The 26,364-nt window shown below is 47.8% G+C and overlaps 1 protein-coding gene across 4 annotated transcripts in view; it reads right to left on the bottom strand.

Annotated features, from left to right (window-relative positions):
* The window catches only part of TEX11 (testis expressed 11), an 853,291-nt gene that overhangs the window by 334,845 nt on the left and 492,082 nt on the right, over positions 1-26,364 (bottom strand). For all 4 annotated transcript variants that reach the window (XM_078640006.1, XM_078640005.1, XM_078640008.1 and 1 more), the window contains one exon: positions 21,087-21,238. In XM_078640006.1, the coding sequence (XP_078496132.1) occupies positions 21,087-21,238 (152 nt within the window). The remainder of the gene's footprint in view (positions 1-21,086; positions 21,239-26,364) is intronic.

A 26,364-nucleotide genomic window follows, 5' to 3' on the forward strand; every position in this document is an offset into this window, starting at 1 on the left:
CTGCTTGACAGCTGGGGCAAGGTGGTGTAATCACCCTTTGCTTTAGATATAGTATACCTATATCTAACCCTAAAATGGACACACAGATCTCCTATCAGTCACTCCTATGGCAGGCCTTAACAATCCTGAAGGCAGAGTGCTTGGAATCGTGTGAGATAGTGCTCTGGCATGAGCTGAGCCTGTCTGCGGCTTTCGGGATCCATCCCTTAGCCGTTTCCATGATATCGCATACCATATACTCTTAAGTGCATTATAATCCTCGCGGTTAAATGCCAACTCTGGTATCGCTTTATCAAAACATGTCGAGTAAGGTGTCATACGAATTGGAATACTAACCCCTCGCCAATTCTGGCGACGGGGTTAGCATTCCACCCTTCTAGAGGGACACGACATGCATGTAACCTATAACCCGGTTAAAAGTCAGACAGAGCCTTAGCATCCACAAAATGGATGCTGCCACCGAGACACAAGTCTGCCCTCCTGCTGCTGGGAGTCCTCCCAGAGCAGGAGATAAGGACAAAGGGTTTCCTGCCAGGGGCGGTGCCAGCACCGTCCCAGACAGGGTTTTGTGTATTGTAGGTAGGCAGGGCTTTAGAGGAAGGTGACTGCACGTGGCACCCCGGTGCTCACTGTGCATAGGCTGGCTGGAACCAGTTCCAGGGACACTCCAGACCCTGTGCTGGGGAAAAGCCCGCCAAGGAAGTGGGTGTAACCACCCCCCTCCTGGTCCCACCCATAGGGCAGGACTTAGTCGCGTGCCAGCCCCCTTTTCCCAGATAAAGGTAGGGACTGGCCCCCTTCCAAATCAGATCATCTTTGAATCCTGAAACTACTTTCCACGAAAGGAACTCAAGACTTCTTCCTAAGATTTCTCCCTTGTGACTAAGGAGTAGTCACCCTGCATCCGCAGGCACCATCTTAAAGAACACTGCGGTCTGCTGCACGTCCTTCCTCCGGAATCCGACTGCCCAGCTCGACGAGAACCGGCTTCCCTGGCACCTCTGACCTCTACCTACATCATCAGTCACGCTGAGATTCGTGGGTGTGACGAGACCTCGAGGGACCGGCCATCTTAAGACTGCACGACTTCTGCACAGCAAGCCCACCGAGTAATTTCCTGGTGAGTGCTTTGGGGTCCGAGAAGCCCCCACCCTGAGCAGCTCCAGCACCGAAGAGCAGCCCCCCAGTATCTCCACGATCGGCGTGGGGCCCTTCTGCTTTTGCTTTGCTCACCGCGTTGTTTGGCTACTAGCCCGCTGGCTTGTGGCCTTCTGAACGATGCCCGACGACATTTCTGCTGCTGGTCTGGTTGCTCCAGACTGGCCCTTGCTTCCCTCCATCGGAGAAGTACCCTGGACCCTCCTGGTCCGCCCAAGACGCCATTTTAGGTCCACCGCGTGGGCCTTGCATTTGCCAAGACTTGTTGCCCAATCCTGGGTCCAGCGACGTCGACAGCAAGAACCTTCGTGGGACAGCTCGCACCTCCATCCTGGTCGCCGACAACGCCTCCTGGTCCGAGAGACTGCAGAGCCCAGCAGCGCCCACTCACCTGACTGCGGTGACTTCGCCCGGTGCCATCCTGGTGCCCACTTAATCACTGGCTAGTGATTCAAGAACTTGGTCCCCTCTGCTTTCAGGTTTTCTTCTTCCTTGATCCAGGCTTGGATCCATCGAACTTTCCTTCACTGGTCGCCTGCCAGCAACTTCTTCCTTCCAGGCTCCTGGTCCGGCAACGAGATCCCCGACGTCTTTTCAGACCTATGCAGCTGCAGCCCCTGGGCTAGGTAACTTCGGCACTTCGGTGTCCCAGCATAGCCTCACTATCCAAGGGTCAGGATCCACTGTCGTTTTCTCCCTACCAGGTCGGGTTCGCCCGTGAACACTAACTTTGCCTTTACTAGCTTCCATAGACTTTGTCCCGCATCCCGCGTGAGAGTGCACACTCTGCACCCGAGTCCCCTAGGTCTCCTAGAAGTAATCTAACGATTCCCTAGTCAAGTCCTAGCGATCCCAAAGCCTATTAGTACAGTTACTTACCTGCTAGTAATTCGCATTCCACTTTTAGAATATATGGTTTTTCGTGCCCCTCGGGCATTTGTGTATAACGTGCTAACTTAAGTATTTTCATAAGAGTTTTGTTGTGTGCTTAGCACCCTGTCCTCATAAAGAGTACAGGGTTGTTGTGATTCTAATAAATACATTGTTTATTTTCATAACACTTGTGTGGTGTCCTTTCACTGGGTGTTCAAGGGGTAATGTGATGGTAAAACAGCTGGCTTAACACGCCCTCTAGAGTCTTAGCCTTAGACTGCTCGTATCCATGCTACTAGGATAGCTGGTCTATAAGGTTGACTTACAACCAATCATCAATAAGGGTTGTTTGGACTGATACATAGTGATCACTAGAATAGTGAGCACTGCATATCAGGCCAACTTCTCACACCTATCTATGTCCTTTTGTAAAAAGGACCAAAGTAAAGAAGCCAACCAATCAGCTACTACCTCCTTCTAGAACCTTCCTGTCAGGAACCTAGGTCTCTCAGATTTTCGTACGCACCAAGCTAGGTAGGCGTAAACTTGTTAGAGAGATAGGTGAGTCCTTCCAGGGGAGGCGGGAGGGTGCATGTGAATCTATGAAAGACACCAATACTGTATAACTGCAGTTACAGGTAAGTAACGCATTTCTTATCCAGTATTTGGGTGTCTTTCATAGATTCACATGCCTGAATCAGAGTAGCAAGCAATATATTATGCACATTGTTGGTGGAACATCATATATGAGTCTGTAGATAATACATATCACGCAACTGCAAACCACCAAAGTGCATTGTCATGTAAATATTAGTAAAAAAATGTGCATACCAGTAAAGGATGGAGGGATGACAGAAGGCTCACCTCACTGGAATAGATGGTGAAGCACTGCTTGGCCCACTGCTGCATCCTTCATCAGCTCAGTGTCCAAGCAATAGTGCCTGGTGAAGGTATGCGGGGACTTCCAGGTCGCCGCTCTGCAGATGTCCAATACCGGCACTCCAGCAAACAGTGCCGCAGACATGGACATGACTCTTGTCGAATGAGCTTTGACTCTTGAGTCCAAAGGACGTCCGGCCTTGTCATGGCAAAAGGTGATCGCAGAGGAAATCCACCTTGAAATGCTTTGTTTTGATAAGGGCATGCCTTTCCGTGGTCTACTAAAGGCAATAAAGAGTTGAGATGATTTTCGGAAGTGTTTTGTCTTGTCAATGTAGAATTTAAGACATCTCTTCAGATCCAACGAATGTAGAGTTTTCTCTGCTACAGTGGTAGGATTCGGAAAGAATGACCTGAGTACCACTGATTCGTTGAGGTGGAAGTCCGAGGGGACTTTCGGAATAAACCAAGGATTAGTCCGCAAGATGACTCTGTCCTCCCTGAATTGAATGAAAGGATCTTGAATTGAGAGAGCCTGCAACTCACTAACCCTTCTGGCAGAAGTCAAAGCCAGGAGGAGGGCCGTTTTCCATGAGATACATTTGATGTCTGCCCTATGGATGGGTTCAAAGGGGTGCTTCATTAGTTGGTGAAGGACCACATTGAGGTGCGATGACGGAGGGATCAGTCTTGGTCGTGGGAAGGACCTGAAGAGACCTTTAAGGAACTGGTTTATAATTCTGTTTGCCCACAGGGATGGACCCTTAGAAGTCCTGGTGAATCTTGAGATCGCTGCCAGATGCACTTTAATCGATGCATGTGCAAGGCCCGATTGTGCCAGATGTAGTAAGTATGGTAGCAGCTGCTGTGGAGTGATGTGGAAGCCTTCGGCCACACACCAAGAGCAAAACCACTTCCATTTTAGTGAGTAGGTTTTATTAGTGCTGTCCGCTCTAGCCTTTGCAAGGACGTCTCTGCACTCCTGCGGGATGTTTAGGTGGCTGAATTCCCGGTACTCAGGAGCCAAGCTGACAATTTTAGAGAGCTCAGGTTCGGGTGAAGTACCTGTCCTTGGGACATTGTGAGCAGAGCTGGATGTTGACGCAGGCGAATATGTGGCTGGGCAGAGAGGCGGTGAAGGTCCATGAAGCAGTGCTGCCTCGGCCAGAATGGAGCGATCAGAATCATAGTGCAGGGCTCTGACTTCATCTTCCTGAGGACCCTGGGTATCAGTGGAAATGGCGGAAAGGCGTACGCAAAGACGTTGCGCCATGGGATGGAAAATGCATTTCCGAGGGTTCCTGAGTGGTGATGCCTGCTTGCGAAGCTTGGGCATTTGGCGTTCTCTCTCGTGGCAAAGAGGTCTATTCGAGTGACTCGTACGCGGTCCTCGAATGATCCTGTACTTTGTGTCCATTGGGTCGTCGACTCCTCCTGGAGTGGGCGCATCTTGAGGCGGCAGTGGGGAACGAGCATGATACATGAGGACATCATGCCGAGGAGGGACTTGAAGGTGCGGACCGGCAAAGTCCTCCTTGATGCCACTGACGTAGCCAGGGAGATAAGTTTGACTTTTCTTTCCTGAGAGGGGAAAGCTTTGACGCGTTCCGTGTCTAGAGTCGCCCCAAGAAATGTAATGACCTTGTTGGGTTCCAGTGCGGACTTCTCGTGGTTGAGGGTCAAACCTAGACGTTGGAAAATATCCAGACAGACGCTGGAGGATTTGGCTGCGCCGGTCGCAGATGGTGCCTTTACCAGCCAGTCGTCCAGGTATGGGAAGACCTGGTGTCCTTGTTGACGAAGGAAGGATGCCACAGGAGAGAGGCATTTGGGAAATATCCGTGCAGCAGATTTGAGGCCAAACGGGAGGACACAAAATTGGTAATGCTGCCCCGCTACAGCAAACCTGAGGTACTTCCGGTGCCCTTTGAGAATAGGAATATGGTAGTAAGCGTCCTGTAGGTCTAAGGACGTCATGTAGTCTCCTTCCTCCAAAAGTCCCAGGATTTCTTGGAGTGTCACCATACGGAACGATTGTTTCCTTAGGAACAGGTTGAGTGCCCTGAGGTCGAGGATTGGTCTCCACTTTTTCCCTTTCTTGTGGATCAGGAAGAAGTGGGAGTAGAAACCCTTTCCTTTGTGGGTTGGTGGAACTCTCTCTATCGCTCCCTTCTGTAGCATGGAAGAGATTTCCTGAAGAAGCAATCGTAGGTGCCTGTGGGATCGTTTGCGAGGTGGTGTTGTGGGAGGGATCGTGACAAATTCCAGAGAATGTCCGAATTGAATGAGCTGGAGTACCCACCGATCTGTTGTTATTAACTTCCAATTGTCTAGGAAGTGTGTGAGTTTCCCTCCAATTTGTAAGCAGTTCAATGGTGGATGGACTGGCCATTGACACAAGTCATTGGCGGTTGCCAGCGGGTTTTTTCTGGTTCTTTCCCCTGTAGTTCGACTTGCCGTAGGAAGTCTGACGCCCTTGCTGCTGTTATCGCGGTTGGTATTGCGTTCTGTTCTGGTTGTATGAATAGGAGGACCTGTTCTGGTATGTGCCTCTATAAGAAGATTGTCCTCTATTTTTGTTTCCACGAAAGGACTGGTTCCGGAATTGCAGTGTGCCAAGAGCTCTGGCAGTGTCCGTGTCCTTTTTTGATAGTAGTTAAAGCCTCATCAATCTTTTCTCCAAAGAGATGCTGGCCGTCATGGGGCATATCTAGGATTTTTGTTTGCACCTCCTGGCGGAAAGAGGTGGCTTTGAGCCAGCCTTGTCTTCTGAGTACAGCAGCACCTGCCAGTTGCCTGAAACCGGTCATGGCGACATCCATTGCGCAGTCAATGAGCTCAGAGGCAGAGGTTTGGCCTTCCAAGAGAAGCGAATGAGCCTCCTCCTTGACATCCTCTGGCAGGTTAGATAGGTAAGGTGCGATATCTGCCCAAAGTTGTCGATTGTAGGGGCCCAGAAGTGCGATGGAATTTGCCACCTTGTCATGGCCTACGTGGTGGAGAAACGCTTGCCAATAGTATCCAGTTTTCTGCCTTCTTTGTCAGGTGGTGTTGACAGAGGCGATGCTGGGTTACGTGAATTTTTCTGTGCTGCCTGGGTTACCACAGAATCTGCCTTGGGGTGACCTGTGAGGCATGCTGGCGCCGATGAAGTCGCTCTGTATTTTTTGTCGAGCCTGGGTACTACTACTGGGATTGAAGCTGGTGTTTGCATCAGTAATTTCCCTTGCTTCCATATAAAGTCAATGATGGGAATTGACCTGGTTGTCTTTTTAGTCGGTTCCTTGAAGTCGTACAGAAAGCACTCGGTTTCCTGAGATTCCATAGCCATATGGAAACGTTTGGCTGCACGCTCAACAAGGTTATGGAATCCACCGATGTCTGCGGGTGGTGATTCTGAGGACTGTGGTTCCGGGGAGGCCGGAGAAGGAGCGATATAGTCTTGATCTACATCTGGGTCAGACTCGTCGTCACGGACCTCGCCCTCTTCCTGGTCTCTTTCTTCGTCATCAGACAAGTGAATTTCTTGTATTGGCTCTTGTTCCCTACTAAGGGCCAATGGTGGCGGCTTGTGTCGGGACAAAGGAGTGGGTGCGTGTACAGCTGTAGGTGTAGGCGTAGTGGGTTTCTCCGGAAACCGCTGTTTGTAGTCCTGTATTAAGAATTGCAGGTCTGATACAATGGCTGCTGGTAGGCACACCATCGGTGTAACCTGTGTGCGGACTTGAGAGTGGACTGAATGTTCTATATGTTCCACCTCGTCCACTTCCTCATCGGTGCTTTGACACTTGACCACAAGGTCAGATGGGCTTGTGGCTTGTGTGTACAACTCTTCCTCCGACTCCTCGCCTTGTAATAGACCGGTTGGAGGCAGCTCTTGTACCTTACTGGGTGACGTCAGGTCTGGCGTAATTGGCCTCCTCGTGATTTTAATGGCGATATGGGATGTCTGTGGCGGCAAGGTATCCATGGCATGAGATAGCAGCTCAGACTCTTTCCATTTGCCTGTTGGCGTTGTCAGATGTGACGCCGATAACGACGATGCATTTCCAGGGGTCGTCGACGACTTTGTCGACGGTGTCGTCGTCGATATTAACTTCATCGACGGTATTTTCCCCGTCATCTACTGTGTCCCCGCCGACGGTGTTCTCGTTGACGTGTCCTTCGTCGACGGTATTTTCCCCGTCATCTACTGTGTCCCCGCCGACGGTGTTCTCGTCGACGTGTCCTTCGTCGACGGGATGATCTTCGTCGACGGGACTATCGTCGACGACTTCGACGACGACCTCGTCGTCGACGATAAGGTCTTCGCCGTCGATGGAGTAAATGGAATGGTCGACGACACTGGCATGCTCGCCGTCGATGAAGTCGTCGTCTTCGTCGTCGAGGAGGTGGCCGACGATGCTGTCGTCGTCGACGTTGGTGCAGTTTTTTGCGCTGAAGAGATAATCGACGCTGTCGTCGTGGAGGTCAGCGGTTGCTTCCTGGTGACAGGAAGATCCTTGCCAGACACTGAGGTTTTGCCCTCTGAGGACTTCTTGAGAGTCTTCTTAGGAGGGGTGTCTGAGGGGCTAGGGGAAGTAACCCTTGGCCTCTTCAAGGAAAATTGTGAAGTACCAGAGACACTCTCACCGTCGTCTGACACCAAGTCGTCTGTCCTGTTCTTCAGCCTGTTCAGCCAGAGTAGCAGGCGTCCTTCTCTGTCTTTGAGGGTCTTGTTTGAGAAGGTCCAACATATTTTGCAGTCCTTGGGTTGATGGTGAGGGTAGAGGCAATACAGGCAGGTTTCATGCTTGTCCTCTACATGGAGCCTTTTCTTTCCACACGAGGAACAGGCTCTGAAGAGACCCTTTTTCTGGCCATCAGCCATAATGTAATAAGTTTGGTAAATTCGTTTTTTAAAGTAAGAAGAAGAATCCAGAGGAGAACTCAGGTGGAGACTCCCTAGCACAACGTGCGGTAGAAAATCTGGGAGAGCTAGGTTCCTAACAGGAAGGTTCTAGAAGGAGGTAGTAGCTGATTGGTTGCCTTCTTTACTTTGGTCCTTTTTACAAAAGGACATAGATAGGCCACTAAGGTGGGATCCTTAGGCCTATTCTTCTCTATGTATGTCTATAGGACATTACTTTTTTATATACCGGAGACTCCCGTCTCGACGACGGGGAATGATTCAGGCATGTGAATCTATGAAAGACACCCACATACTGGATAATGTGCCTCGCCAGATATGGCTATACTTAGATATTCTATTCTGGGTTTATGAGGGGTTTAGGGAGGGTTGGCATCTTGATCCAGCGTAGTGTTCCCTTTCAGCTCACCGAATCATGATCAGACAGCCATGGCAGGTACTTTCTAGTTACGAGCACCATTTATGGCGAATCCCTCACCGTTATACAGCATATATGTCCCTCCACCGTTGGGTCAGTCCTTTGTAAATCTTGTTATCCGTTTGTCAGGGGACCTACCTGGGGGCCTCTCGGTGATCGGAGGCGAATGGAATGACATAATGTAACCTCAGAAGGAGAGATGGCGCAGGGCAGAGTTCCAGAGGAAGGCAGGACTGGATTGGTTCACTGGCACCCGCACTCGATGCTTGGAGAAGGTATCCCCCTACTGATAATGATTACACATATTACTCCACAAGTTCATGGCTCACTTTCTAGGTTGCATTACCTCTTGGTCCCCAATACATTCATTCACAGGCTGTCTAACGTCGGTATCGTAGCCAGGGAGGCTCTCCAATTTCATGTTGGGCCCAAGAGACCTGCGTTGCACTGGCGCCTTTCGCCATGGCATCTGCGGGATCCCCAGTACATCTTACCCGCTCCATTGACAAATACTTTACCCTTAATACAGAAACAGTGGGTTCCGTGGCCATGCTATGGGAGAACTTTAAACCAACAATACCACGGATTGACATTAGCTACTGTGCAGGGAAGCATTAACTTCGGGCCCAGGGCCTTGTTGACCTTGATGCACAGATGCTTGAGGCACATGTTCGTTAAGCCGACGACAGCATTGCACGGCGGCAGCTGGGTATTACTCAACATCAGTACCAAAAATTACTGCTGACAAAGCTAAGTTGGCCTGGTGGGCAGCTCAGATTTGCATATATCAATGGAGGGGACAAATCAAGCAAGATGCTGCACAGACTGTGTCAGGTCACCCAAAATTCCACCCATATACCTGTGATCTGCGACATGAAGCGGCAGTTGTTGTCAGATCCCCATGATGTGGCTCAGAGTTTTGCCATATACTTTAGAGAAGTGTATGCTCGGAGGGAGACACTGACTCTCCACCATTGTGACTGCTCTGCCACTCCGGTTCCTTTCGGACGGTGCTAGGGCTCGACTGGAGGAGGCGATCACGGAAGAGCAGCTCTCCTCTATCCTGGAGGGATTGCAGACCAAGAAGGCTCCCGGCCCCAATGAGTTCCCATATAAATTCTTCAAGACATTTAAGCCATGCCTAGGGAAAAATCTTATGGGAGTGCTTCACTTTCTCACGTGAGGGGAGTCACTCCCGCCACACTGGCTGCATGCAGAGATCGTGATCTTCTCAAAGACGGGCCATTCGCCAGAAGAACACTCATCGTATATTCACATATCCCTCCTCAATATGGAAGATAAACTCCTCACCAAAACCTTGACTAATCAGCTGATGAGATATCTGCTGGCCCTGGTTCAGCCTGACCAGGCAGGCTTTATGTGAAACCGAGCCACAACAGGGCTATAACACACTAGCTTTGGCTGATTGTTTGGGGAGGCCGACCGTGGGGCTAATGCCCAAAATGGATAAACCCTTTGATTCCATTAGCTGGGATTCTGCAGCGCCTGAATATAGGTCCCAGATTTCTTTCTGATATCCAACTATTATATACCAACTTATCAGCAACAGTAAGGATTGCTGGTGCAGTGCCTGACCCGTTCTTGATCCGCAGGGGTACGAGGCAGGGTTGTCCACTGGCCATAGAATCGTTGGCGGTGTAGGTTAGGATGGACACCCAAGTGCGAGGTTTCGAGGAGTGAAATCTGAATTATCTGATAGGATCGCACTTTATGAGGACGATGTGCAGTTCTTTCTTACCGACCCAGAGACCTCCAGGCCACGCATCTTAAAGATCATGCATATCTTTGGTGAAACTTCAGGGCTTTATATGAATGCCTCAAAATCTACAGTTTTCCCTGTTAATGGCTGTATCATAGCTGCAGGGTGGGCGTCAGGATTGACGACAGCAGAAAGCAGATTTAAATATCTGGTGGTATATATTTGTCCAGAAGCGACATTGTCGTGGTCCCATAACCTGGAGTCAGACCTAATGCGTGTAAAGGAGGAGGTGCAGGTTTGGTCGCTCCTCCCGTTGGCTCTGACGGGCAGATCAGCAATCTTTAAGATGGTCTCTCTGCCCCAATTTCTGTATCAATTACAGAATTATGCCTATGCTCTTCCTCAGACATGATTCAGGCAGTTGAACGCTGTCTTTGGTGGAGTCCTACTGGGAGTGGGGGGCCGCATTTTTCTCTGGACTTGTTTCTAATCCACATAGTGTGGCGGTACTGCTGCTGGAAGCGTCTATTCATATTATTTTGCTTCTCACTTTTTGATTATAAATGACTGGTGGTACAACCATCATGGTAACCCTGTGCATGCAGTGGAGAAATGGGTGATAGGTGCCGCCTCCATTCTTGACTACCTATAGACCGGGTGTTAGGTCCCATCCACTGGCAACACAGGTGGTCTTCACCCTGTGGAGGCGTTCCCTACGACGGATTGGTTGATGGGGGAAACTTACGGAGTCGATGCCATTATGGCAGGGCAATATGCTAAGACAAGTGAACCACCTTGTGGCCTTTCAGAGGTGGGACACCATTGGAATCTCCACCCTTGGAGATGTGATGTGGGGCACAATCCTGAAATCTTTCCAAGAGATGCAGAACGAATATCAATTGCAATGCAGCCAATTCCATTGGTACTTACAACTCCGTCACGCACTTACCCCGTACATTAAAGACCTTGGGACACTCTCGAAATGTAACCCACTAGAGGGCAAACTACACCTGGGAGATTTGGGCACTCACCAAACAGCGAAAATATACCAAACACTTGTCAAGAATAGCAGCAATACCTTGCCTGCCCTTAGAGCGGCTTGGGAGGCAGATCTGGGTGCCCTAGACAATGATGACTGTACAGAGGCCTTGTGCGCGCCGCGTAAGGCAGCGGTTCTGATCGTCTCTGCTTGATTTAATTGAAATACCTCCACAGAGCTTATTACATAACACATCACTCATGACGCATGGGCGTGATTGAGTCCCTGATATGCCTCCGCAGGGGGTGGATGGTGGCACCTTCATCCATATAGTGTGGAGCTGCACAGCGCTAGAGCGTTTCAGGCTTTCCTGGATAATCCCGTTGGACCCCAAGTTGATCCTACTCCAGAGCAAAGATGGCATAGGGGGGAATAGACAGCTACTTTTGTTCCAGGGTCTAACTCTGGCAAAAAGGTATATAGCCAGGGCATGGAATGTGGATGTACTCCCAACCATTGGGGTGTGAAAGAAGGGATTAGACAATTGTATGGGGCTGGAGATTGCTGTTTTCCAAGCGAGAGGTTTCCCCCAGAAGCTCCCCAAAGTCTGGCAGCGGTGGGCGGACTGTAGGGGCATTGTTCTGGATCCAGTTCGCCATCCCGTGTGCCCTTCTTGAGGAAGAAATACACAAATATAGCGGAATGGTAAGAGACTGTTGTATATGACTAATGCCTATTTGTGGTAGGATATGGTACTTGCGTAGGATCTTCTGTGCAAGTTATATAGTTGTTGTTAATAGGTGTAATCATGCTAACATTCTGTGTATTTGTTGGCATGTATGGTCATGCAACTGTGCCAAAACCCAATAAAATTTGTTATAAAAAAATAAAATTCGAATTTGAGAGTGTACCTGGGCACTGTCAGTGACCTGGCTAAAGAGGGCACAAAAGACCTGAAACTGGGTCATAAATTCATAGCTGTTCCAAACTGGGGCCCGGAAAAATTAATTTCGTCCAGGGTCCCCGTAATCCTTAAAAAGTCCCTTTACCTTAGGATGGAAAGTACTTGCAGAATGCAACCATGCTTAAGTAGCCTGTAACCTCTCCTAAAGTTCAAATATTTCTTTGACAACATATTGTATAATATGTGTAATGTAAGCCTAAAGCCTATCTAAACCTCTAGCACAACACCACACTGCAAAATAGACTATCTACTAAAGTAATCTGGTCCTCTCTATAGATATCTAGTTACTAGCATCCCATTCAGAGCCTATGGTGGAAATCCCTAAGCATAGTTGGGCCTAAGCAGGGAACTGCTCAGATACACAGTAAAGGCGAGCAGATTTTTACCAGTTGGTCTGATGGGTGCGTAGGTGGCTTAATAGAACCTCGTATCCACCTTGCGCCTAGAGTGGGACAGCCCATGCGAAGTCTCATGAGACCAGAAATAACAATCACCCTTTTCAATTTTCTTCCAATGGCACTCTCTCTAGTTTTCCTTTCGCAACAGGCCACAAAATGTCATAATCAAAATGTGTTAATGAGGGAGGGGATATGTGAGAAGGAAGCTTTTTGGGAAAAAAATGGCAGAAAATAAACTTGTTTACTGCTGTTTGCAGGATCCACTCATCGGGCATTAACTTTAGTCGTTTTTGAAAGGACATCGCATGGTCGCGGCTGGAGAGCATACATCTGACACAGCAAGTGCTCAAAGCAGTTTCAGAGCTGTGGAGATCCTGGAGACTACAGATGTCTTCTGCTATTGTATACCAGGCCAGCCTCCTACAGCTATCATAACCAGTTCCTCTGTAGGGGTAAAGTCACATCTAGGGTGGGAGTAGTGGCTGTTCTGGTTCTTCTTACACTGGTTGCTATAAACTCAAAACCTGCAGAATGATGATGGAAACTTTTAGCTGAGAATGTTAGCCCAAAAGCTTAGTGGTCGCTCTGCTTTGCCCATCATACAACATATCCAGAAGCTGGGTCAGCATTCCGCTGCAAAATCTTGTTGAAGTTCTCCAAATGTGGCACCTCAAAAGTATTCTGGTACTCATTGACAGTCGAATTTTGTAAAACATTTCATGCTCAGTTGACAGGAAGTACTCGGTTTTGTCTATGCCACCTTTTAAGAATCAGGAGAAAAAAAATCAATCATGAATTCGGATGACCTGGGCCCAGCTGGGACAGCCCTCTCCGACAAAGAGTGTCAATATCTTGTTAGCAAGCAGGTAATTTTAACGTTGTCTAGAACTGAAGACATTCTGTTCAGGACAGCAAGGTTTTTAGATGTCTTTTCTGTTGGGGCTGACAGGAAATATTTTTTTTAACTCCACTGAAGATACTTAAGAGGGTCACATTCTCAGGAATAGAGTGAAGATAACTACATGTGATCTGAATACGTACAGAGATTGCTATAGTCTTAGCCAACTTGTTTCACTGCTGTAAGTAAGTCTCTTATGCAGTAGAAGACTGGGGGATCAGAAACTCAAATTCCAGGAAGGCGTCGAACCTAGTAGCACTCTTCAACTCTAAATACAAACCAGAGTAGGAATGCCTTTAGAGCAGCAGGCTGTTTACCTCTCTCATTCTCTGGAGGGTGTAGGAGGCTGTCTTAGTATATGGTGCACGCTTATTTAAGTGAAGCACCTTGCACTAATCCAGACAACCATTATGGTGATGTTAGTGGTCTTAGACAACCTTAGAGAGCTCTCCAAGTGGTAGCTGTGGAGAGCAGCCTTCAGGCTTAGTCCAGAAGGAGTGTGAAGCAGCTTGTTTGACCAGTACTAATCATATAGTATAGGTTAAGTGAAAAAAAAACACAGTCTAGTTATAAAAAGATGTATATTTATTATACACACTCACTAACACATTGCAATAGCTCCTCCATGGAGATATAATCACAATAAACACAATACTTCAGTAATAGAACTGGTAAGTAGCACAAATACACAGTGGTCTCCGGGGGAAGACCAAACCATATACTAATAAAGTGGATTGCAAACTGCGACTGAGGAACGACCCAAGGTAAATACCAAGGAACCCTGCGGACGCTGTGTGCAGAGTGCAAACACAGCCGCATACTAAATGTAAGTTAATGGGGAAGTCGTAATTGCAGTTTTGAAGAAGAAGGACCCTTCTCAGAGGACCCTGAAGAAACCCAGTGGAAGATGGAACGTTGGAGAGTCACCCCACCCGTGGATACCCCAGGAACCAGGATACCTACACCAGGGAAGCAGGGTGCATAGGTGTGAAGTGGCGTTGGAAACCACCGTTGACCACAATGGAGGACTTAAGTAAAGATGCAGCTGGTGAAGACTGTGCAAGAGTTCGGTGGAATACAATGGTGGATTCTTGAAGAGAAGAACCTGCAAGCACAAGGGATAGAGTCTACGCCACTCAGAGGTGACCGGGAGGCACGGACGAGAAATGCCCACTGATGACGGAAGATGCAGGAGTGATAAGGGTGTTCTTGTCGCTGCAGCTGCGAGGGACAGCCGATGCCTAGGAAAACCAGGAGCCGTTCACGAGCTGTCCCACATCGGAAAAATCGAGAACCAGGGGGGAAAGGGGGGAGGTGTCTGGCGGGAGCACCAACAAGCCTTTGCAGCAGCGACAGATGTGGAGAACGATTAAGGAGCAATGTTAGGACCCGCAAGGTCCAAGGGACTCACCAAATGCAGGAGAGTCATAGCAGGCCTGAGCAAGCAGAGGAGCCCACTGAAGCATGAGAAGACACTCAAGAGGACCCACAGGCTGAAGGCACAGGAGTCATAAGAAGACCTCGAGCAGTTCACCAAAGATGAAGGCCCACAGTGCAGAGGATACAGTGAGGACGCTGATCTTGGCAGGAAGAGATGCTGGAGGCGGGAGCTCTTGTAGCCCGAAGATCTCTGGAGAGCAGAGCCAACAAGCCTTGGCAATGGCAAGTCGAGGAGCTGCACAGGGGTTCAGTCCCAGCGGTTACGACGTGGGATACTGGCCTCACCCTTGCTGAGAGGACAGATCAGGTCTCGAGGGAGTTGCAGAACCACTACCTGTGTTGTTGACCCTTTCGAAGTCTGTGAGACCTCAGGAACTGCCGACCGGTCAGCTTTGTTGCCGTATCAGCCGATGCAGGGGAGTGACTCCTACACTCCAAGGGAGATTACTTCAGGTTTCCTTGATGCCCGCAGGTCTGTTGAAAATCCTGGAAGAAGCACAGACAGAGACGACGAAGAAAACAGTGAGACCAGGAGCAGCATGAGTCTTCTGTGATGCAATCTCCGTTCCAGGCGAAGTCCAAGTGACCAGACGGTCGAAGAGTGGTGTGGTTTCAGGCTTGAGTCTTGTCCAACAATTAATCCGAAGGCCCATCTACAGGTAAGCCCTTTTATACCCCAAGAAAGGGCTTAAGACAACTCAGGGGTCCCTCCAAGAAGAGGGGCTGGACAGAGGGGAGGATATTCCTATGTCCATTATCCAGTTTCACACCAGAGTGGGAGCCAAGAGCTACCAGAACTGGTTCCAACTGGAGTATATAAGGAGGGCACCAAGTGTCCGTCAAATTTCCGGATCCAGTCTGACACCTGGTGAATATTATACGGTAAGGAGTGTGCAGCTAGAAGTCTCTATTGGATAAAAGAAACAAGTTCACTGCCTACATGACCTTAGACCCCCAACTGGATGTTGGCCAACTGTCTCCAGCTCAACACTGACAAGCCAAAAGAAGTGATCTTCGAAAAGAAAGCCTCATCATGGGAATCCAACTGGTAGCCAGCCATACTCGAGCAGACAATGGAAAACCTTTACCCCAGAAAGCAATAAATTAGGGTGCAAAGTGGCAGCAGAAAGGGGATATGGTCATGAAGAGCTGAGTTATAATAAAAAGCACAGTGACATTAAACATACTTTTTTTGAAAACTCTGCTTCAAGGAAATTGCCAACATTGACAATGTAACAGTAAATCCGTTCTGCCTTTTTTATTTTGTCACAAAGAGGCTGCATTTCAAAATATATCCGAGCTATGGCACCTGCTGGAGAGACCTTCAAGTGCCCAGCAATCTTAAGAGGATAATAGGATACATAAGATAAGATAACTCTGGCGGTTAATGCAATCACCGGAGTGCTCTGTGTTCATCTTGTCACAATTTTGATTCAAACTCGCATAAAGGGTTACTGTGCCTGCTAGAAAGCACGTTGTGTAACATGCAGGTCACAGAGTTGTACTTCATGTGACAGATAAAAAGGGTACTGCTTTTGACATACAGAACCTTTTGTCACTTGCAGTTCATGAGCTGCAATCCTTCTAATATGGCACGGTGAGCCATGACTCACCATCAAGGAATGGGATGTAAACTGCTAGGCCGAGGTCTACAACGGAATGATTTTTTTCTCAATCTGTCATTCGAAGGCTGCTAAAAAAAAAAGTTTCCTCTGTGTGGTGAAAAAAAAATCTTATTGGTACAGACAATCTCAACCAACATGTTACATTTTAAATTACGACTTTGTGTTTCTCTCAACTATGCACTCTTAACATATAATGCATACCAATATAGACGATATGTGCCTTCTACACCTCTGAATTCTCATTGTAATTTGCAGCATTTCCTGTACATTGATTTAATATCCTGCATGAATTATTGTCTCTAAATACTGCATGTGCCTGATGTAAAGGGGTCCAACACTCTACATTAGGATAACTGGCAGCATAAAAGATTTAAATAACACATTATTATGGGCTATTCACATTGCTATTTGTGAAGGGATCACTCTTACATGCACTCCAGAACACTCTTGTCTGTATGAATGTATGCACAAAAAGCAGACGCTGAACTCTTGGCAAGTAGTTGGGATTTATCAGTGGGCTGACAAATAAGTCTGGTCCATCCTAGACACAAACTCAGTTTTATAGCCCTGCTAATAAACAAACCTCTTCACCTGTAACACCAAGTCAGGGCTGGCCCGCTATACCTTTTACCAAACCATTATATAAACACCACCCTGTGAGAAACCAGGCTTTTTGGTGGGTCACCCACACGTTTTGCCCCCATTAACAGTTTCAGTTTATTAACAGTTTGGCGTCATGACTAGAAAGGCCGTACACACAGTTCATATACGCACATAATTCATACCATATTATAAAACATACTTTTGCAACTAAGACTCAGTTTTGGGTACTGATACACCCCCCTACATGCAAGCATTTAAAATCAACAATACTCGTTTTAACCCTGATCCTTCTATGTCTAAAAACATTAAAAACTCTCCTTTTTCATAACATAACAACAGCAACTCCCAATCACGGGAACATTTCTTCCATATTATTTCCATACAGAGTTAACATTACCTCTGTGCCAAATACAATCCAGTTTGGTCCAAACTAATGCAATAATTTCATAGACACAACTATTTTTATCTCATAGGCAAGTAATCAAAAACATTATGTAAAAGAATCACCAAATACAAAAATCTGTTTCTTATATTAAAAAAATTAGTGCTATGTAATAGAAGAGAAATTATAATTCAACAGTCCTCTACTGACCGTATACCCTTAATTAAAGCAGACATTAACATTTTCTACACTAAAAATAATCAATTATGACAGTATAGAAAGTGTTTTTTCTGTTGTGTGAGATTATACAACAAAGTGCAAAATGCTTGTTCTATTACTATTCAGAAAAATTAACTTTCCTCGCAATGCCCTTTCTTATATTTAAGAATATAACTAAAACACAACCACCTCCGGATACTCATTCCATATTCCTAGAGTGGCAAGCCTTTTTTCATAATTAACTGATCCTGAACAACGGCCAAGAATTTCACCACATCATAACACATGGGTATATTATTGCATCCAAAAATTAACTGAAGGAGACCCTTTGTAAGTTGAATCTGAGTCAATCTTAAGGTCGGTAGCAACAACGTTCTTCTACTAGCTGCAAAACTGGAGCAAATTATAAGTAAATGCAGAAAGGTCAGTGGTCCTCTTAGTCCGAAGAGACACATAGCTTTATCCATACCAGGTTGCTGGACCAGCTTCCATCGTGTAAACGCTGTTTTAATTTTTATTATTAGGCACTGATGTAATGACTCAACTGAAATGCCCTGGGCCCTGCTAAGCAGGACCCAGTGCATGTGTACTGACCCTTAAAAATGTTACATTTCTTACCTGTAATCCTATTTCTCTTCCAGGGGAATCCTCATCTTAGTCTTAGACTTGCGGGGACCCCGAGCACAAAGTACTTTAAACATATATATATAACGAAGGCTAAAAATGTCCAAATTACATTGAGTTTTCATATTAAATCACCCAACAATTACCAAGATATTTCTGTAATAAACAGAAAAAAAGACCATAAGATGATTCCAAAACCTTTATTTAAAAAGGAACACGAAAGGGAATTTGAGACATCCTTAGACAATTCGTTGCATTCAAAATATAACAGAACAAAAACTGGCACCCTGCCTTTAAGACCTCACAGGACCCCCTGTAGGCAATCATGCCTCACGGGTGACAGTTAGGTCAGGTGTATTTTTGAATTGGGGAGCTGTGATCAGGGACTTTATTTATGTCCCCACAGGCTGATTTCGGAGGGCTGATTTCATCTACATGGGTACGATTGATATATGCTACTATCTCTGGCTTGATATATTTAGAAATTGTTTTCTTTGCATATAATGGCTTTATTCTTTCTCTCCATTCTGCAGCCAGGCAATCACGCCTGTAAGTAATAGTGTTCCTTTACACAGTGGTGATTATTTCACGGTCTGCATGCTGTCATTCACAGCTCGCCCAAGGGTTGTTTATTCTCCTTTGGGGTCCAGCAGGTACATTTGCATACATTTCCAATTACTGGCGATTCCCTTCCAGCAAGTTCCATTCCTTATGGTATGTTCTGATCTTCTATAGGTTCCCCGGCATTTCCTGTCCTGCTGAGACCCTTGCATTTGTTTAATGGAGAAACATCGCAGACACAAGTCACAAACAAAACTGTTTGCTATTTCATGATGTATATCTATTCAGGCAACAGTGGACTTATCCAAATGAGTTAACTGTTAGTAGTAGTTTGTGTACAAAACATAACTTAACACCTATGCTTTTAGAACACTTATAAGAAACAAAGGTTTATACTGTGAATAAACCGATTTGTTACTAGGACACTATTGATTATTTGGTGTATATTGAATCAACTACAGTTATTTTGCTGTTGCATGTCTACTATTTTGTAGTGAATGTGTTCAGTGTGAACCATTATAAGTCTTTCACGTAATCCTTTCGTCATCGAGCCAAGTTTGGAATGTAAATACCTCTGAGGCCTTTCGATAAGGGATGAAGTGCAGCTATCCACCATCTAAACATTGTTTCCTTACTTGTATGTCAATCGCCCTCCAGACCATACACCCTTAGCCACTAGAATGTCAGCAGGGCAATGAAGAAGGTGATCAAGTAGACAGGGTGGAAAGACAGACTGACCTGCAAAACACTGGTATGGGTCGGTCGAAGGTTGGCTCAGGTTTCACAGCTTCAGGGGTTCCACCAATGGAACTTAATAGGTATTTCTAAATTGGGAGAGGTTTGGGGACCTGGACAGTTAAAATCATTCGAGACCCTAGTGGAAAATTATCCACTAAACAAATCCCATTCTAAAACAAATATTTACATGTGTGGCACGCACTAGAGCAATATTGCAGCACACTGTTGTTCTGAGTGCCACCCAACCTACTGTAAGCAAAGGTGACTCTACAACCTTTGGGTAGACATTTAGTTTTCAACATATATAAATCAATAGTAATAAATGACACTGGTCACATCATAGCATTAAAAGCACAATGGGAGAGGGACGCAGGCCACCCGGAAGATGAGAAGTGGTTAGAGGTCAGAATGGCAACTCAGTGGGTGGCAACTATTATTCATCCATACAATAATGGGGTGACTAACCACCTCAACTTGCCAAAGTTGCAATGACACAGCTGAAGATTCGTTCCATATGATGTGGAAGTGCACAGTGATTCAGAAATACTGGAAGGATCTCACCCAGGTACTGTCTTGAGTGTTGGTCATAATCACTGATATATCTTAAATCTGTGTTTGCTTGCATTGGGGAATGGAATGGATCCAGCCACGCACGTACATTTCTACATATGAAATATGTCATAGCCAAGCCTGACCTAACATTGGAAACCTCTGGAGGTCAAAGAGAAGCTCTAATAAGGTGGAATGGCTAAGGGGCATGGGTCATTGTGCAATGGTGGAGAGGGTAATCTACCTAGATAGGGGATGTCAAAACAAAATGACAAAACCTGGGGTCCATAGGGTGATTACTTTGGTTTAGACATGGGGCATACTACATCCATTGTTACCCTGGCGGGCGAGGCCATGTGTGGGATGTGATGCCATGTAAGGTACCATTCGCCTCGCCTATGATACTTCGTATTCTTTTAAAACACTTTGGGGCTCATTAGGATGGCGGACGGACTTGCGTCCGTCCGCCACCCTAGAGGAGGAGGGACCGTCCGCAGGGGCCGCGGCGGTCCCTCCAGTGCAATTAGGATGTGACCGCCAGGTGGCGGTCACATCCTCTATCTTTAACATTGCGGCGGGTGCAGCTTCAAGCTGCACCCGCTGCAATGTTAAAAATGCATGCACCGCATTTGCGTGCACAAAGCGGCAGGCACCGCGCGGTGCCTGCTGCTTTGTTCACGCATATGCAGGGGGGTACCACAGGTACCCCCCATGTGCACCCCCCACCCCCCTTCACCCAGGGGGCCCGCAACGGGCCCCCGAAGTGAAGGTCCGTATGCGAAAAAGCCGCTGCGGAAAAGCATACATATTACACCATCCTAATATGGGCTGGCGGTGTCTGATAGACACCGCCAGCCATGTTAGAGCTTTTCCGCCGCGGTTGTAAGCCAACCGCGGCGGAAAAGCGACGGACTGAAACCAGGTCCCATCAGCTATCCTAATTTGGCGGTGGGTCCGCAGAGGATTTTCCGCATCCGCCGGGCCGGCGGTGGCTTCCGCCGGCCCGGAGGATGCGGAAAATCCTCCATCCTAATGAGCCCCTTAATGTGATGTCTAGAGGATTTGGCTGCTGATACTGGCATTTCTGTATTTGTTGATTTCTACTGCTTAAAACCCAAATAACAGTGTTTATTAAGAACAAAAGGATACCTGTGATGATATCCTCAATCTTCTGCTTGGCCAGCAACTGTTTCCCTCGCTGTAACAGGAGCTGAATGTGCAGCAATTGGGCCTTGCCTAACTCAGGTGATGATTCAAAGCGCTCACACACAGACCTCAGGAACTCAAAACCCACCGATTCCCTGCGCACACACAAAATGTAGACATTAGTTTAGCTAGAGGACTGTCTATTTAAACTATGCATGTCTATGGTTGCGAAACAGAAATAACTACATCAATACCATACAGATCATGGTACCGTCCATGCAGCTGTGGACTATTCTGAAGATGCCAAAGCAGTGCTGTTATATTTGTTTTGCAAGTAAATGTTTTGACTATGTGGCAACCCCCTGAGTGAGGATTATTAAGCTTCTACTCCTCCTTTACTAAACACAATAGCCAGTTTACAAACCTTAACCAGTCAGCACCACCACATTTCCCAAGAACCCCAGAAAAATGAACTACAAAAGAGCACACGACCCTCAATAGCTAATTGCTACTTAATAGTCTCTGCAAAAGTTCCTTCATTCTACATCTTGGCCTTCCTGGGTGCTGCTTAGAGATGAACCCTCAAATGTTTTTGGGGAAAATGCTCTAAGCTCAAACAAAGGCTTAAAGACATGATAAGACAAGCTCCTAGATATGGTTGATCCTGCCTGCATGCTAGTGGACATGGTAGAGCATATCAAAGACAAGTGGATCAAGAAGTCCTGATGGTTGCCTGCTGGACGACTCCAACTGCCCCATTTTCTTGGAGAGGTGACGATCCCTGGGCTCAGTGAACTGGCACATCAGAAGATGGAAAAGTCACCTTGTGCTCATTTTTTCAGCCGATCTTTTTGAAAGAGATGATCAAGTCCTTCAACTCTTTTATGACTTCGGAGAAAGCCTACTCATCCACACGCAAAGTTATTTATCTGAAGCTTTATGGAAACGATGAGGCTAGCTGGAACACAGGCCTAATCAATGTTTCAATCAAAGCACCCAGAGGTTCATAAGTTAAGAGAAGTCAGTGGCCAGACCAATGTATGTTTGACACATTCTGTTCATCCAGAAGCAGAATGAATCCCTGCATGCACAACCGACGGCGACCGATGACCGATGTCGAGGCCGTGCAGATGGTGCAGGGATTTAGGACAGCGTGTGAAGGGACTTCAGTACATAAGGGTTATTCCACTCTAATTGTATCTCATAAAAAAGGGGAAGCATTTATCACAGTGGTGGTAACAGAGTTGTGGGGGAGCTCACTCTTTGGTCTCACTTGCACCTTTCCGCATTCTCTACAACCTCTTTAGTGTAGTTCAAGTTCATGCATTTATAAAGCGCACTACTCACCCAGAGGGTCTCAAGGCGCTGGGGGGAGTGGTTTACTGTTTATCGAATAGCCATGTTTTCAGTTCTTTTCTGAAGGAGATGTGATTCTGAGTAAGGCGGAGGTGGGTGGGGAGTGAGTTCCAGGTCTTGGCAGCCAGGAAGGAGAAGGATCTGCCACCCATGGTGGTTTTTCGGATGCGCGGGACTGCGGCGAGGGCTTGATTGGATGATCTTAGTTGGCGGGTGGGATAGTAGAAGAATAGTCGGGTGTTGAGGCATTCGGGTCCTAGATTATAAAGGGCCTTGTGTGCGTGGGTAAGAAGGCGGAAAGTAATTCTTTTGTTGACGGGAAGCCAGTGGAGGTTTTTTTAAGTGACCGGTGATGTGCTCTTGGCGCGGGATGTCTAATATGAGTCTCGCTGATGCGTTTTGGATGCGCTGGACCTTTTTCTGCAATTTTGTTGTAATTCCGGCGTATAGTGTGTTGCCATAGTCCAGTCGACTCGTGACCAGTGCATGGGAGACAGTCTTTCTTGTTTCGAGGGGGATCCAGCGGAAGATCTTTTTGAGAATGCGAAGGACGTTGAAGCAGGAGGACAATACGGCGTTGACTTGTCTGGACATTGAGAGGGAGGAGTCTAGAATGAAGCCAAGGTTACGTGCATGGTCTGTGGGTGTGGGCGCAGATCCCAAAGCGGAAGGCCACCAGGAGTCGTCCCAAGCTGAGGGGGAGGATCCTAGGATGAGCACCTCCGTTTTTTCTGAGTTGAGTTTTAAGCGGCTCTGTTTCATCCATTCGGCTACTTCTTTCATACCTTCGTGAAGGTTGTTTTTGGCGGTGTTGGGGTCTTTGGTGAGGGAAAGGATTAGCTGGGTGTCGTCGGCGTAGGAGATGATGAGGTTGTGTTGACGCGCGATGGAGGCGAGGGGACTCATGTAGACGTTGAAGAGGGTGGGACTGAGTGAGGAGCCTTGAGGTACGCCGCAGATGACTTCGGTGGGCTCTGAGTAGAAAGGGGGGAGTCGGACTCTCTGGGTTCTCCCGGCTAGGAACGAGATGATCCAGTCCAAGGCTTTTCCTTGTATGCCGATGTTGTTGAGGCGTTGTATGAGGGTGTTGTGACAGACAGTGTCGAAGGCGGCGGAGAGGTCGAGTAGAATGAGGGCCGCTGTTTCACCGTTGTCAAGGAGTGCTCGGATGTCGTCGGTCGCCGCAATGAGGGCGGTTTCGGTGCTGTGTTTGGCTCGAAAGCCGTTCTGTGAGGGATCCAGGGAGTTGTTGGATTCAGGGAAGGCTGCGAGTTGGCTGTTGACGGCTTTCTCGATGACTTTGGCCGGGAAAGGGAGGAGGGAAATGGGTCGGTAGTTTTTCAGATCTGAGGGGTCTGCTGTTGGTTTTTTCAGAAGGGCGCTGAGTTCGGCGTGTTTCCATATTTCTGGAAAGGTGGCGGAGTTGAAGGAGCAGTTGATGACATCGCGGAGTTGGGGAGCGATGATGGAGTCAGCTTTGTTGAAGATGTAGTGGGGACAGGGGTCAGAAGGTGAGCCAGAGTGGATTGAGTTCATGAGGCGAATGGTGTCTTCAATGGTGATTGGGTTCCAGGAGTTGAGGTAGTTAGTTGGAGGGGTGGGATCTGAAGGGGGTGGGGTGAATTGGTCATTAGGAGTATTCTTGAAGCTGTTGTGGATGTTGGCAATTTTGTTGTAGAAGAAGGAGGATAGCGCATCGCAGAGGTCTTGGGAGTTAGTGATGTCGTTGGATGCTGCGGGAGGGTTGGTGAATTCTTTGACGATATTGAAGAGTTCCTTGCTGTTATGGGAATTGTTGTCGAGACGGTCCTTGAATGCTGATTTCTTGGCGGATCGAATCAGTTGGTGGTGTTTGCGGGTGGCTGTCTTGAGGGAGGCCATGTTGTCTGAGGTTGGTTCTTTTCTCCAATTCTTCTCCAGGGTGCGGCATGTCTTCTTGGATTTTTTAAGGTCATCATTGAACCAGGGAGCATTTTTGCTGGATGATTGCGACTGGTGTTTTTTCAGGGGTGCTAGTTCGTCCGCACTGTGGGTAATCCATTGCCTGAGGTTGGTGGCCGCTAGGTCTGGGTCCCTTGCTAGGGTGGGAGTGTTTTGGCTGAGTGATGTGAGGAGTTGGTCGGTGGTGATTTTGTTCCATTTTCTTCGGGGAATGGGTTGTGGGCGGTTGTGGGTCAGGGTTGTTTTGTAGCTGAAGTGAACACAGCTGTGATCCGTCCAGTGGAGAGCTGTAGTGTGATCGAAGGAGATGTGCTTGCTGGAGGTGAAGATAGGGTCGAGTGTGTGTCCGGCTATGTGAGTGGGGGTGTCAACAAGTTGTTTGAGTCCGAGATTGGACAGGTTGTCCAGCAGGGTGGTGGTGTTGTTGTCGAGAATGTTGTCAAGGTGGTAGTTGAGGTCTCCTAGGAGAATGTAGTTCTCGGAGGCGAGGGCTTGCGGGCTGACGAAGTCAGTGATGTCGTCGCTGAATTGAGATCGGGTGCCTGGGGGCCTGTAAATGAGGGTTCCTCTAAGTGTGGTCCTGGGGTCGGTGTGGATCTGAAAGTGGAGGTGTTCGGCGGTTGCAAGATTGACGTCAGAGCTGGTTGTAATTTTGATGGTGTTTCTATGGACGATGGCGATGCCTCCTCCAGTTTGATCGGTGCGGTCTTTTCGAATGATCTTGTAAGTGTCCGGTATGGCTATGGCGATGTCGGGGGCAGAAGATGCATTCATCCAAGTTTCAGTAAGGAAGGCGATGTCAGGTGACGCAGTGTCGATTAGGTCCCAGAGTTCGGTTGCATGTCTGTGGACCGAGCGGGTGTTGAGCAGGATGCATTTCAAGTCGTTGGGTTCGGAGCTGAGTGTGGAGGAAGTGTGTTTGGTGAGGGTCCTGAAGCAGTTGAACTTACAGGAGAGGCAGGAGAATGGGCCGTGGGTACGTCCTGGGGTTGCAGCGCAGCAAAGTGGGGTGCGTCCGGCGTTGAGGGCGAGGAGAGTAGCGGCATCATAGGTTATTCTGGGGGGTTGGGAGCGGCATGGAGCAGGGGGACGGTCGCTGGGCGCGGTCCAGGCGCGGACGGGCGTAGACGGGCTTACCTTCGGCGCGGCCGCTGCGCGTGGACGCTGCGCGTGGGGGCATTGGCCATAAATGGATGGTGGAGGGGGCGGAGCGTGGGAGGGGCAGCAGCTGGGAGGCGGTGGCAGGAGGAGGGGCGGACCAGGGGAAAACAACACAAAATGGAGGGTCAAAGGCGAGCACCGACAGGGGCAGCAAATGCGCAGATTGTGCAGGAAAAAACAAACTTAGGCACACCAACCAGCCTCAGTGTAGCGCAAATAAATCTTATAGCCTCAGCAAGGTCGCGCTATTAATTAAATAATTAAATCCGATAGTGCAGCGCTAAGCGAGCAAAGCGCTGCAGTGATGCGAGGGTCAGGTACACAGAGCTGAAAGTAGGACAGAGAACGATACCACTCAGTCGGCAGAGCGTGGCAGCTGCAGGTCAGCAGGAGCGTGGGGGAGCAACCGGTCTGAAGGAGGGTCCAGGCGGTCACCAGTGTAGAAGAAGGAAAAGAGATTCATCTTTCTTTAAACATAAACTAGAGTGGAATGCCTTAATAGTATCCATGCACTTTAAGATGAAGGGCATCTCTCTTCAAATAGACATTATTCAAGAAGGAGCTCAGAGGCCAAGACTGGATCTAAAGGATGCTTCTCTCATGACTCTAGTCTAGAGCTCACATCAAGTTTTTTTTATCTAGCTTACCTGAAAAGAAATGGTTGGCAAATTGGGGTTCTCCTGGTTTATCTGTCATCCAACCCTGGTGTTTCACACACTTTTTGAAACCAGTGGTAACATTTGTGAGCGAACATGGAGTGAAGACAATCATTTACCTTATCAGCGTGGTTTTCGTGATCAGGAAGCACTGCATACAAGGATTG

The sequence above is a fragment of the Lissotriton helveticus genome, chromosome 4_2 (assembly GCF_964261635.1).
Source record: "Lissotriton helveticus chromosome 4_2, aLisHel1.1, whole genome shotgun sequence".
Taxonomy (NCBI): Eukaryota; Metazoa; Chordata; class Amphibia; order Caudata; family Salamandridae; genus Lissotriton; species Lissotriton helveticus.